General features: G+C 54.5%; 1 protein-coding gene and 2 long non-coding RNA genes across 3 annotated transcripts; 1 reads left to right on the top strand and 2 right to left on the bottom strand.

The window, feature by feature from the left end:
* Nucleotides 1–853: 853 nt before the first annotated feature.
* LOC129215447 (uncharacterized) lies at nt 854–3,086 on the top strand. The gene is made up of 2 exons (XR_008580006.1): nt 854–2,034; nt 2,708–3,086. It is a non-coding gene; the product is annotated as an uncharacterized LOC129215447 (long non-coding RNA).
* Nucleotides 2,913–7,102, bottom strand: CDKN1B (cyclin dependent kinase inhibitor 1B). The gene is made up of 3 exons (XM_054848546.1): nt 6,170–7,102; nt 5,460–5,590; nt 2,913–4,176 (listed from the first exon to the last, which is right to left on the bottom strand). The coding sequence occupies exons 1-2, from the start codon at nt 6,642–6,644 to the stop codon at nt 5,469–5,471; spliced, it is 597 nt and encodes a 198-aa protein (XP_054704521.1). The 5' UTR covers nt 6,645–7,102; the 3' UTR covers nt 2,913–4,176; nt 5,460–5,468.
* Nucleotides 7,103–8,620: 1,518 nt separating this feature from the next.
* Nucleotides 8,621–13,087, bottom strand: LOC129215446 (uncharacterized). Its single transcript, XR_008580005.1, has 2 exons — nt 12,313–13,087; nt 8,621–11,794 (listed from the first exon to the last, which is right to left on the bottom strand). It is a non-coding gene; the product is annotated as an uncharacterized LOC129215446 (long non-coding RNA).
* Between the last annotated feature and the right edge of the window lie 755 nt (nt 13,088–13,842).

Raw genomic sequence — 13,842 nt, 5'->3', positions numbered from 1 at the left:
GCCCCGTAATCCGCCTCCTGCCCCCGGGGAAGGGCCGCAACTCGCCCCGCTCCAGCGTGGCACTCGGGGGCACCGCGGCCCGCCTCACTGCGCCGGAGAGCCCCCGCGCGAGTGGGAGAGCCCCGCTCCCCCGCCTGCTCCCTCCGTGCGGGCGTGCACGGGCGCGCGGGCGCGCAGCTATCGGCGTGCACACGCGCCTGGGCAAGTGCATGCGCGCGGCGCTGCGCGCGTCCACCCCTGCGCGCGTCCACCCCTGCGCGTGAGCACGGCGTACCCCGCGCCAGATGAGGGACGGGTGCGCGCGTGCAAGCGTACGCATATCTGCGTGTACGTGTGACCGGCGGCGGGAGGGATGGAGGGCGGGAGGGAAGGAGGCTCCGCGCGCGCACCCGCGGTACGGCCGTATCGGCCGCGCTTTATTGCATCAGTCGGGGCGGGGCCCAAGCCGGAGAAGCCGTTCGCCGCGCACGAAGCGGCGCCCCTCCCCCTCCCATCGCCGTCCCCGCCGGGCCCGGGAGCGGCGCCAGGCGGAGGGAAGCGGCGAGGCAAGGTTGCCTCCAGCCGCCCGAGGAGGAAACGCTGCGACGAGGAAGAGGAGGAGGAGGAAGTAAAATTTAAAAAATACATCCCGCCGCGCAGGCTGGAGGCCCGGCCCCGCCCCCAGCGCCACCTTAAATCTCCCCCGCGGCGCTTCGGGCCGCTTCCTCCAGCGGAGGCTCGTTGGGCTGTGCTGACGCCAGACCCCGCCGCAACAACAAGCCCCGACCCTGGGGGGGGGGGGGGGGGGGGGGGGGAGTAACGCACGCACACACTCCCGCTGCTCCCACCGCCCCGGGGAAGGGGGTGCGGGGCGGGTTTGAGCGTGCCCCCCTCCCCCGGGAAGGGCGGCGGGAGGGTGTTTCCCCCTTCTCTGCTGCCGGCTCCGCACATCCCCCCGGGGATCACCCGGGGGAGGAGGCGGGGAGCGGGGGGCGGCACGATCGCGGTGGGTGCGGACCCAGGCGGACCCAGGTGAAAGCGGCCGAGGCGGCCCTCGCCTGCACAGCGAGGTGAAAAGCCCCATCGGCCGCGGCAAAAAAAGAGAAAAAAAAATTTTTAAAATAACGTGGTTGATTTTGCAGCCGCTCTCTTGGGCGGGGCGGGGGCGGGGGGGGCGCTGAGAGGGCAAATCCAAACCCTACATGATAGAGCAACAGGCGGGACCCCGGCCGCCGCCCTCTCCCGCCCAGCCCCGGCCTGGGGGCTCCAGCGCCGGCACTGACCTTGCCCCGGCCCCCCCCCCCACACCCCCTCCGCGCCGGGGGGACTCGCCCTGCTCCCTTCCCACGTCCCTCCGCCCGGCGGCGGCTGCAGAAGGGGAGGTTTCGCTTGTGCCGGCCGCGGGGATAGGCCGGCTCGGGGAGGCGCCGCTGTTTATTTTCTATCGTGATCACTTTGTTCGTCCTGGGGGGAAAAAAAACCCCACTTTTTTCTTTTAAATTTTCGCGAAGGTTTTCCACGTTTACCGGCCTGAATTGCACACACACACTCCCCCCCCAATGGGGCGGCCTGGAGTCAAACTGGGGGAGGGGGGTGGCGGGATACCGGAGCGCACTGGAGGAGGGCGGAGGGCAGGGTGTTCAGCGATCCTTTGCAGCCGGAGGAGGAAAAGTCCATCTCAAACACTGGCCGTGGCCGTTCCCTCTCCTCGGCCTCGGGACGAGCCCGGGGTGCCATCTGCCCGAGTCGGGGGGCCGAGATTGAGGCAGGGCGGGTGCTGGTGGGGGGGTCGCTCCCCATTCCCCGTCCCTCCCCAGCACAAACCCGTGTTTTCGGGGAGGTTTCAGAGCGAGGGCGAACCCAGGCACGGCCGGGATAAACAACAGGATCGCGTTGCAGCGGGGAGGGTGGAGGGGAGGACCCGGGCGAGCGCTGGGTGAGACTCGCACAGGGTTGTGTGTCGTGTGCCCCCCCCCTCCGCCCCCGTATTTTTGCATTTATTTCTTGCAGTCCCTAGGGATGAAAACGCTTCTCCGCATCGGCCCGGGGAGCGAGGTACGGATACCGCACCTTGCCGGCCGGGCGCGGCGGTCAGGGCGGCACGGCGACGGAGAGGCTGCAGGGCCGGGCAGCCCCCCTCGGCTCTCCGCACCACAGCGATCCGCGCCCCCCCCGCCCTCCCCCGGTGCCATCCCCTCTCTCCGGCGGTGACCGAGCCCCGCGCGTCCCCTGCCCGGCTGCCTCCCACCGCGCTGCTCCGCGGGCCGGGGTGGGGAATAACGCGACGGTGGCGCGGTCCCTCCCCGGGACCCCGGTGGCGGGAGAGGCCGCTACCGCGCCGGTGCCTGCACCAGCATCTGCTGGGACAGGGGTGTGCGAGGCGCCATCTTTGTTAGCAATAAACGCCGTCGTGGGAGAAGATACACCGGGTTTCCATTGCGAAGCCGTCGGAGGGGAGCTTCGTTACCAGCACCTTCCCCGACCAGTCCCTGGGCCGCGCGGAGGCGGGGGGGGGGGGGGGGGGGGGAAGCGAAACCCTGGAGAATTGGTGGCTCTCTGGTCCGGAACTGGCAGCTGTCCGGCCCAGGAAGGTGCTAAATTGGACTTGGGTTTTAAGCCTTAAAAGTAAAACGACTAATACCTCGAGCTACATATTTTTCTCTCTCCCCCCCCCCCCCCCAAAAAAAAATACAGTGTGACAGAGCAATTTCTACTCTTTTGCATTAAGAGGGCACATCATTCCCAACTATCACGGATGAGAAATGATAGTGTGGCACTAAGGGTGAAGAGAGCGAGCTGCATTCCTTGGTTTCACCTGCGCTGGAGACACAGGAAGAGATACCCAAAGGAAACTTGCTGTATTTCTTGAAGGAGCCTTATTTCCTCCTGTGCCAGGCTGAGGGAGGCTGAAACACACACTAATGAAGAACGTATTTCTTATATATGGCAGTTTTCTTTATTGATTGCTTGATGTGAAACAATATCAATCTGGATTTTTTTTTCCCACACATTACAAAAAAAAAAATTAAATTGGCTCAGTCTGCAATCCTTTAAGCACAGCCATATTAATTATCAGAAAAAGAAAAAAAAAAACCCAAACCTAAGAAGTCTACCAAATAGAGCATTTACAAATGCACAAAAACATGCCACTTTGGCTTTATGGGGAAAAATATTGTCTTCTAGATTAAAAAAAAAATCTTTTAACATAAATAAGTTAGTATAATTTCTCAGTGTCTTTACAGAGTTATGTACACAGGTACACTTCAAACTTTTTTTTTTATTTTTACATACAGGTACACAGGCAATGTAGAAATACTCTGTAAAGATGTAGTATCCCTTTTCCCTTACACACAAATACTTCAGGAAGTGGGTCAGATCAGAAAACAACAATATTCAAGATTCAGAGCAAAAGTTTTCCAGATTAGTTTAAAAAAACCCCAAACAACCACCACACAACCAAAAAAAAAAACCCCAAAAACCCCAAAACCTAGGAAATCAAGCAATGTAACAACAGGGTGATTTTACACAACTTTTACAGGCATTCAAATTTGCTACACAGATTTGAGGTCGGGGGGGGGCACAACAGATAACTTTTGCTGCTACATAACGGAATCATCACAGCTCCCACCTCTTCAGCTTAATGCAGTAGGAAGAAATTTCACAAGTGGCCTGTAATAATCTGCTCTGAGCAGGGTTACCACGATGGTACATAAAAAAAAGGGGAAAAAAAAAAGGGAAAAAACACAGCAGACCCACTTAAAGGGACAATACATCTTTAAGTAATAAAAGCCCTACACTGCTTCTCTTCATACATTTCTTTCCTTGCTAGATTGTGAAAGCAAGTTCCAATCGGTCACCACTCCCTCCCCCCTCCCAACAAAGTTTATGTGCTACATAAGGTAAAAACTATATACACAGGTAGTACAATGAAGCAAATAAGGAAACACCTAATTGCACAATGCTACATCCAATGCTTTTAGAGGCAGGTCTTTTAAGAGTGCCTAAAATTTTAGTGTTATTGTTTGCGCTTTTTTGTTGTTGTTTTGTTGCTGTTGTTTTTTTTTTCAGTGCTTGTACAGGACCTCCATCCCACGGAGATCGGCGATATGTATTTTCGTTTCCACTACAACTTTACATCTTCCTCGCTTCATCGCCCCCCGCCGCACCCGATGAACGAGGACACGCACATCCTCCGCTCTGCAACGGGGAAAGGGGGGGGGGGGGGGAAGAGGGAGGGAAAGAAGACGGGGAGGGAGAAGGCGATTAGAAAACGTCGAGAAGAAACGCGATCCGCGGCGCAACCGGTTCAAACCGACACCGCATCCCCGGGGCGGGCGGGCCCTGCCCGGGCGGGGCCCCTGCGCTGCCCGCCGCCGTCCGCGCCCCGCCGGGGCCGCCCCGCACGCCCGGGGCCGCGCTGCTGGCACTCCTGCCAGCCGGTCCTCGGCCCGTTTGGCCCGTCGGCGGGGAAAACGAGGGCTGCGGGATCCCTCCTCTCCGGCCCGGGGCTCGGCCCGTTCTCCCCCACCCCGCCCGGCGGCTCCCCCCACCCAAACAAGCGGGCGGTAGTAGCGGCATTTGCATAGCCACGCATGCTGACGTGCTCCTCCACGGCTCACCCCAGCGGGACTAATTTGTTGCAACTTCTGCTTTACAGCTTAATCTCTTTCTGCACAATCGCAAATCGTGTTTGTAAACCTCGCTCCTAACCTCGGCTCCGAAACCGCCGGCGCAATTTACCAACTCCCTCCGCCCCAGCCCTCGCCTTAAAACAAAACAACAACAAGAATGGAGGGGGGGAAAAAAGGCTAAAAGAAAAAAAGCACAATCCAGCTCCCATTAACTCGTTCTTTTGCCTTTGCCAACGTCTAAAACCAAACCAAAATAACTGGGGGAAAAAAAACCCAAACCGACCTTGCCTAGCTCGTATTTTAAAGAAAGTGCCCGGATTCCCCTTAGACCCAACTTTTATTTCTCCCGGGGTGGGAGGTCGCCGCGACGTGCGACAGCAACGCTGACATTGTAGATGAAAAACCATCCGGGGGCACACACATGGGAAGCCCCCCGAAATCTCTTGTCATCTGACATCCTGCACCAGCCGCGTTTGAAGCTCCGTCCCTCCACCCGCACGGTCCTTGGGAAAGGGCCCTCCCTGCCTCCGGTCCCGGTCCCGGAGGAGGGAGGGAAGGCAGGGTCGGTCCCACCACGGCCGGGGCTCCCGCCGCCGCCGCCCCAGCCCCTGCCCGGCCGACGCTGCGGAGCCCGGCGCTGCGCTTCGCCCTTGTTTTGTTCAAGCCCTGCGCGTCCCACCCCCACCACACACCCATGCCCGAGCGCTTGGGGAAAGCCACCCTTCCTCGGGGAAAAGACCCCGCAGCCCAGGAGGGCCCCCTCCCCCCCTTCCCGAAGCAGGATACCCCCTCGGTCACCCTTTCTTTCCCTTACTCGCATCCTAACGCCAGACCCTAAAGGGAACCTACCTAAACGGTTTACGTTTGATGTCGTCTTGGGCTTGATTTCTTGGGTGTTTGCTCCACTGAACTGGCACTGGGGGAGTTTGCTGAACCCTCTTCTTCTGTTGTGTTGGCTCTTTTAGTTTGAGGAGAGGAATCTAGGAGGGGAAAATTAAAAACAAGGGGGGGGAAGGGGGGAGAGCGATATTGAAATATTTTCCTTCCAGATGTCTGCTCTGCATCCAGGGAGGGGGGAGATGGGACCGGGGCGGGGATATTCCCGGATCCCCATGTCAGCTATCGGCTACGTGAAAGCGAGCAGGGAAAGGGGAGAAGGGCTTCTCGTTAGGTAAAAGATCCAAGTTTCCTGTTTTCGGCTAAAATCCCTATCCCTCTTTTGCTTCGCGTTATGAACCTCCTCCCACCTGGGCAGGAGGCCGGGTCCCCGCTGAGGGGCGGCGAAGGGACGGGGGCACGATCCGCGTCTAAGGGCTTTTCCTTGCAAATCATCTACCGGCTCCCATCTAACGCGGGACCCCCCCTGGGACTGCAAACAGCACCTAGCTTTTTTATGGGAAAGGAGGCGGGGGGGGGGGGTCACCGAGCCGGTGCCCAGCGGGGCACAGCCCATCGCGGTCAGGCCATGCGTGGCACGGCCGAAGGGACCGAGAGCCCCGGAGCTGACACCGGCAGGGCGGGCGGAGAAAAGCTCTGCGGCATTCCTAAGGGTACGTTACCATCGGTGGCAGGTCTTTTCCTCTGCCCAGTGCACTGCTCTGCAAAGTCCGTCTGATTTTCAGAAACACCAGTCTTTTGATCTACACAGTGAGTGTCCTCTGAGATTCCCTGAGAACCGACAAAAACCACGGTTTGGCAATTCCCGTTTACATCCAAGCTCTGGCGGCCGGAGGACTTGCAGACAGCTTTCAGTAGCCTGGGGGGTCTGAAGTAGAACTCGGGCGAGCTCCCCTTCTCCACGGCTTGCCACTCGTACCTGCCTTCCAGCGGCTTGTGATTTTGGAAATCGAAATTCCACTTCCTCTGGTATGCCTCCTCCATCTCCTGGAAGTGCTTCTTCAAGTCCCTGTTTAACTCTTCGTTATTCACCGGCCCGAAGAGGTTCCTGCAAGCTGACGGCTTCGGGTACTCCGACTGCCTGGCTTCCATGCGCTCCAGGGTAGGGCTCCCATTAGAAATACGGACGTTTGACATCTCCCCCCACCCTCTTTCTTCTGGCGGCAGTTGTTTTGCTCGCTGCTCTCCCCCCCGCAGCCGCCGCCGCCTCCTCCTCCTGCTCTCCGCCTTTTATTTCTCAGCGCTCGCCGGCTTTGCTCCGCGTCTCTTCTCCGCGCTGGCCCACTCTCCGGCTCCGCCTCGACCCCGCTCGCCCTCGGCCCGCTCAGAAGGGGCGAGGAGGCGCCCTTGCATAAGCGCCGGCCCGGGGATGAGCCCCGAGAGCCGCCGCCGCCGGGGAGCCCCGGGCGGGTGAAGGAGCGGTGCGCGGGGGGAGCGCGCAGGCGGGGAGCGGCGCTGCCCCGCCGGTGATGGTGATGCCCCCGGCGCTCGCACCGCCGCCGCGTAGTAAAAGCGAGACGGAAAAAAACAAGAGGAGACGAGCCCTTTTCTCGGTTGCCCAATATGGCGATTGAAGGGAGGCTGACGAAGAAGAAAATGATTGACAGGACGAGTCTATTTAAACAGCCCGACCGAGCCATTGGTTACGGCGGCGGGCACCGCCCCGTCGGCTGGGCCCTGCCTCGCTGCCGCCGCCGGCTCTAAAGGTGGCCCCGGCCGGGCTGGGCTGGGCTGCCGCCCCACCGAGCCGTGCCGTGCCGTGCCGTGCCGTGCCGTGCCGTGGGGGAGGCGGGGGACGAGGAACCGGGGCGATGGAGGCGAGAGGGGTAGGGAGGCACCGCGCTGCCCGCCGCCACCTCGCCGCCTCCCTCAGCAAAGCCCGGGTCCGGCAGGATTTGTGCCCACCACCCCACCCCTCCCAAAAAAACCCACCCCATCCCGTTGCTTGCCCGAGAGGCCTGAGTAATGGTGACGGCTGGTTACGTTTTTGACTCATTCCTGTGACAGAAGTCTCTCACTGCTCTGATTTTCCCGGGCTGGGCTCTTGCAACGCAGCCCTCCCCTCCCCCCCCCCGCCCAGGTTCGGGGTTGGGGGCAAGCTCGGGCTGTCCCCCCGGGACTTTGCAGGGCAGACCGGCACACCTAATTGCTGACCCCACAGGCTGGTGGCTCCCAGGGGAGGGGAGGATCACCTCTTGCTGCCTTCTCATTAGAGAAAGGACTAGGTGAATAAATGGCTCTAAAAAAAAAGCCTCTGCAGGGATTTCAGATCTCAGCAAGTAGGGGAAAGACAACAAAAGCATTTGGTTTTGTCCTGTTTGTGTGCTTGGAAGATTAGATGAGCCAAGAGTCACAGCCAGGGATTTTCTAAGCAACTTCCTCGGATAGCCACAGCAGGTATGGTGGAGATAAGAGCAACACAGTCTCCTCCTCTCTACCCTCCTTGTCTCCAGCCCCTTCCACAGCCATCTTCCCTCACTAGGCAGGGCAGGCCCCTCGATGCATCAGGACACTGCTGGCGCTCTCAGGTGCTGAAGGTTTTGACTTTTCCGTGGGCCCAGATCCAGAGCCTGAATCTTTGGAGGGCAGGAGGCTCTTCACACCAATCCATCTGGCCAGGTCTCCTCTGCAAGCAGAGCAACCCTCTCCAAATTTTGCTTCTGGAGAAAATCGCACCAGTGACAAGCTCACTCAACAAGGCAAGGGTCAACACAACTGGGTTTAACTGGCTGAAAAAAGAGTCAACTGATTTGGCCTTGAAGACAGGGACATTCTACCCTGTGTTGTACTTACACACACAGACTCATTCTGGTTTGGGGTCTAGAGTTTTGACGGGCCACTGAAACCTTTGCTGCGGTTGCTCTTGTGAACTGATACGCTGATACACACTGTAGGGGGGACAAAACCATTATACAGCACTCCTGCCCAGGCCACAGCAGTCTGCTTGCCTTTATCAGCCCAGAGGTAGTAGAGCCCCCGGCCTCTGCTCACACCACTCACCCGAGTAATCTCAGTATTGCTAGACCTGAGTTCAAAAAAATTATGTGCACAAGCAAAAAAAATAAAAGAAGAATACAAATGAGATTGGTTTAAAAAGCACAAGGTTGAAATAAAATATTACCCATGTTATTTTTATACTCAGAAGTTGTTTTCCAGCTTTTCTCAGCAACCACAAGTTCTAGCAATTCACTTACAGAAAATTAAAGTTAACATTCTCATGTCTGCAGCAGCTGAGACTTTTTTTTAAAGTTGCAAGTCCATGATAAAACTGCATCAGATGGCAAAGCAGGCCTTATTAATCTGCTTTATTTGCAGGATTTCATCTTCGTTTCTCCAGGCTTTCCTGTCTTTGACTTCCATAGCCAACAGCGAGGAAGGGTCATTTCAAACTTCTCTTCGCTTTCTGTCAGGTGTGTGACACTTGACTTATTTTGCTGATCTACACAACAGAATTGTTGTAGGCTAAGGAAGCGATCTGCAAAATATGTTCTGGTGTTCCCTGAAGATGCCCAGGGCTCACCCCACAGATGGGGGTCTGCCTGCTGGTAACCTGCTGAACGTCCCACTGGTGAGTCCTTAGATAAGGAGTTCCCAGTCTCTGCTCCTTGGGAGTCACTGCTTGTCTCACGAGTCCACAAAAGAAAGACAAACCCCTTGTCGGTAGGAATACAACATTGTACCAGAATAGAAACACCAAGGAAAAAAAAAATTATGGTCTGCAAATATTGGAAAAGACTGTGTGCCCAACGGGTAAACAACCAGGAACACGACCGCAGTGGTAAAGAATTTATCTACAGCCTTTGGAAAAGAAGAAACAAGTTACTGTAGGACAAGAACCTTCTTTTTTGTTGTTGTTGTGCTGTTTATACCTCCCCTAGCACAAGGGCCAGGGACTAATCCCCTGGATGCTGTGCAAATGTATTGAAAACGAATAATTAAAAGCCGGGAGCGGAGGGGGAAGCATCCGCATCCCTGGAGCATTCGCATCCTCGGAGCATCCGCGGCCCTTTCGGCTTCCCCCCCCTTCCCTGCGGTGCCGTTTCGGCAATCCACCTTAAATCGCTGCGGCTGCAAAGGAGAAAAAGGCTGTGTCTGCAGCGACCTTGCCATGATCTAAAGTGTTTTGTTTACAGTCAGGCACCCCCGATGGCTGCAGCAAATCGTGAGAGAGGCAGGCGCCCGCCCGTAGTAGCAGCGAAGCGTGAAAAAAAATACAAAAAAAAAAAAAAAAAAAGGGCTCTGGAGTAAGGATCTGGAAAGATCAGAGCGCCATCGTCTTGCAAAAGCGGGGCACAGCAGCGGGGCTGCGGAGGGGAGGCGGTGCGCGGGGGTGCGCGGGTTTGCGCGGCCGCGCAGCGGGTGGAGATGAGGCGGGGGGCGAGGTCTGAGAGCGACCCCAACGTCCTTGCCTGCAGCTGGCCAGTTTCTCCTCTCTCTGCTGCCATTTAAGCTGAAGATGCAGCCAGTCAAAGATCGGAAGACAGGATTAGAGAAAGAAAGGAAAACAAACAACAACAACAGAAAAAAAACCCCCACACAACCAAAACTTGGAGGAGGGAACCAGGAAGGAGGGAGGAGTGTTTATAGGGAGATCTGTGCGAGGAATGTCCTGGCTCCTCTAATAGCCTCTGAACACCCTGTCCCCTCTCTTCCCAGTACCCTGCTCCTCTTTCTTGTTTGGGCTTTTCCACTGGCAGAGCTGCTCACTGTTTTTCTTTCCTCCAGAACCGCTTAGGCAAGCTTCCCGTCCTCATTTTGGCCACCCTCCTTCCCCAGCACTTTATAAGGCTGTCAAGCGAACCAGCAAAGCACATCTGAACCGTACACATAAAGAGGCTAGGTCGTTTAGGATTTTCAATATTCCCTTGCAAATAGCAGGGAATTTGGGAATAATACCTGAGCTGTTTCACAGGATGTGTTTTCCAGAGTTGAGGATGAAGGAGGCAGGGGCACAACGTGACCCATTTGAAAGCTGGAGGCTTGAGCAAGTTTGCTTCAGCTGTTACTGACCTGATGCTGTTTCCCCCACATCTCCACTTTTACAGACAAAACACTAATTTTCTCAAGACATGTGGGGCGAGGTAGCCATGAGATTTGAAGCACAGGCCCCAAGAATTCACCTGAGTGCACTGGGGATATTCATAATGCACTTAACAGGAACCCTTCCCTTCTGGGTAGGATTAGGGCCCTGGAGAGGTTCAACAGCAGAGGCCATCAGGGAGAAGAGAAGCCTGTGCCATTTTAGCTTATGAAGGCCCTGGGGTATCATCCAGCCGTGCCCAGCACCAGAGCAGTGCCAAGGGGGGGCTAGGAGATGCCAGCCCCTCTCTGCGTGCCTCGCAGCTCAGCAGGCAGCATCCCTGCCACCGAGCTGCTCCTGCTGCCCGCCCTGCCTGCAACCCCCTCGCTCCAGGCAGGAGGGCTCGGCGCAGGCAGGAGGTAGGTGTGCTGCCCACGCCGCGGAGAGAGGGTACAGCCAAGCCGAGTTTAAGACCTTTTGCTCATTTGATGTAAACTCTAGAGGGAGCCTAAGGACAGAAATCAGGCCAGCGCCAGCACCCGGCCTCCCTCCTGACAGCATCACCCCCGCCCCGGGCTGCGCTCCCCCCACCCCCCCAGGCGGGGTCCCTGCTCTCATTCCTGCTGCCCCGCAGCTTTCTTGGGCTCTGCTTTCTGTTTCCCTTGCTGCAGGTGGAGAGCAGTTGTGCCCAGGGGTGTGGGCCCCGTCACACATCTGCAGAAACCTTGGATGGGATCAGGGTGTGAGGACCGATTGAGGGGATTTTGAGTCCTTGAGAGGGTGCTGGCTGGGGGTACAGCTTAGGGGTGCCTTTAATGGGATTTGCTTTAAAAAGCAGGTAGTCTGTTAGAACTGCCTTCTCTGCACTAGTGCATCTCACCGTGCTGTAGGGCAGGTTATACAAACATTTATGTCTGTGGAAGATACAGGTTAAATTGTTAGCACTCAAAGTTACTAATTCTTCTCTCTCTGGAGCTCTCTGCTTGTCACCACCCTTCCCTTGACTTGCTAAAGGAGCAATCCTTCTAAACGACCCTGATTTTATATCAGGGAAGAATCTCCTGGTATAGCTCAGACCACCTTTTTTTTCTTCTTTTTTTTTTTTTTATTTTGCCTGAAGAGCAAAATGAGAGAGAGCTTAAACTGCTCTTGAAACAGGTGAAGCTGGGAGTGTCCTACAGCCAGCAGTGATACACTCTTCCTTCTGGGTAATCAACTCTTCCATTTTCACACCACGGACAAGGAAGAGGATGTTCATATGCAGTCCCTAAAAATAAACACACACATGCTTATGTTGAGCTATCCCAGCAAACACCACAATTGTTGAGCTGAGGCTTAAATCAGTAAAATGATTACTTGCTGTAAACTGGCCTGATTTCCCCAAACAAAACACACCATATGAACAAAAGCATTTTCAAGCCAATATAACTCCCATCTGTGTAAGACTTCCCATTTAATACGTCACATATCCCTTGCCACTCTGTTAGAACAGCAAATTTTGGACATGAGAATCTTAAACAGAGGCTTCTCATGGCAGCTAAACGGGCCCTTTCCCTCTCCCTCTCCCCTTTTTCTCCTTTTCCCTTCCCCCTCCCTTCCCCCTTTTCCCTTTTTTCCCTCTTTTCCCTCTTTTCCCTCTTTTCCCTTCCCTTCCCTTCCCCCAGCCACAATGCAGACCACATAGAATATTCTCAGGTACAAACACATTGGACAAAGCCCTCTAGCTCACTGTGCGGTTGCCCTTTCCGGTAAAACAAAAGGTCCTGGCCTCGGTGGCAGCTGTACCTCAGGCTGAAGACCAGCCCCGCTCAGGTGAAATACTTCAGGGAGCTCCAGGATTAACTGCTTCGTGTTTTTAGAGCCCGCTGAGTGTAGAAAGTGCGATGCAAGAGCTAAGTAGTAATAATAATGATGAACTATTATTGTTGCTACGAGATTAAAGAGTTTTCCAGCCACTTGCTCAGCGACCTATGCCTTTAAGAAAGTTTCTCAACAGATGAATTATATTCAGTGGAAATGAGTTGTTCTGTTTTTCTACAGAGCCTGAAGTGAACCTTTCTGGGAAGGGGATGATATGTTGTAGCAATGTTTTCTCAAGTACAATTCTTTAGGTTCCCGAGTGATGACACATTGTACAGCAACGCTCTTGGCACAAGACGTTCATCTGTGAGAAGGGACACTGGCCCCATTTCTTAAAGCCATTCATTAAATAAAAACACCCTATGTCATATGTTATGTTCCTCTGAAATGTTTAAAGTTTTTAGTGCATGAAATCATATGGTGCCTGGAATAATTTTTTTTTTTCCAGAATGCAGCACTAACCTCTAGCTCAGTTACTGAACATTGTTGGAAGATCTTGTTATTTTTTGTTAGTGTTGTGTTTTGTTTTCATTTAGTAGGATCCTAACTTTATGCAATAGGCTTTTTCAGAAATGCAGGACTATTGAAATGTAGCGCTTACAACTGACCACAAAGAGGCTGCTCACCAAAAAAATAACTGGACACAAAAACATCTGCATCTGTCACAATTTTAGGCATTCTGGGTGCCATTTACATGAGAATCTAGCCCAAGGTTTTTTTCTTTTTCTTTTATTTTTTTTTTCTTCCCCCTATGGACTATATTGATTGCCTTAGGATCAAGAGGTCTACAACCATCTTCCTTATATAAACAGAGGAACTAGTCTGGCTACTTTCTAAACCCTTCAAGGGAGATGACCCATGTCACATAGCAAAATGATGGCATTAAGTAACTGATTACTATCAGGGCTTGAGATCCAAGTTCTGGTCCTGGTTTCCCTGGGTCATATTATGCACATTGCTGCAACTCTTGGCACCTACGTTTCTCCCCTCACGCTTTTCCTAATCTGTTTAGACTTTAAGCTGTTGGAAATGCTCTGTTTGTACAGTACCAGGTACAGTGGGACTTCAATCTCAGTCAAGGTCTCTAGGTGCCAGGGTAATCACAAATATAACAGTACCCATTACATTTCAAGCTTACCACATCTTGTTCGCGTTAATCAACCCAGCAAGGGAATTGTACAGCTACAGGATGCAAAAGCCAGGGCGCTAACCTACAGTAAAGTGATTATTACACAGAAAAATTGAAAGTGTATTCTGCAAGTGTCTGGCAACAAGAAAATCATTATGAGGTAGGTGACAGGCACTTCAAGACAAAAGAAACCTTGTCCTCCCTGTGACCCCACACTGCAACCATCACGGTCTTTTGGGGGATACAACCTAGGGGGAAAAAAACCCCCGCAAGAACTGTCTCTAAGTTGATCTTCTCATGAGCCACCTGCATATCAGGTTCAAAAG

The sequence above is a fragment of the Grus americana genome, chromosome 1 (genome assembly GCF_028858705.1).
Source record: "Grus americana isolate bGruAme1 chromosome 1, bGruAme1.mat, whole genome shotgun sequence".
Taxonomy (NCBI): Eukaryota; Metazoa; Chordata; class Aves; order Gruiformes; family Gruidae; genus Grus; species Grus americana.
This window is presented reverse-complemented; position numbering and strand designations above follow the sequence as displayed.

What these genes read in the sequence shown, in the direction of transcription:
- CDKN1B (XM_054848546.1), bottom strand. Translation starts at nt 6,644, where the DNA reads ATGTCAAACGTCCGTATTTCTAATGGGAGCCCTACCCTGGAGCGCATG. An exon ending in GAAAAGACCTGCCACCGATG is followed by an intron (nt 5,591 to 6,169) that starts GTAACGTACCCT and finishes TTCCCCTCCTAG; the next exon opens with ATTCCTCTCCTCAAACTAAA.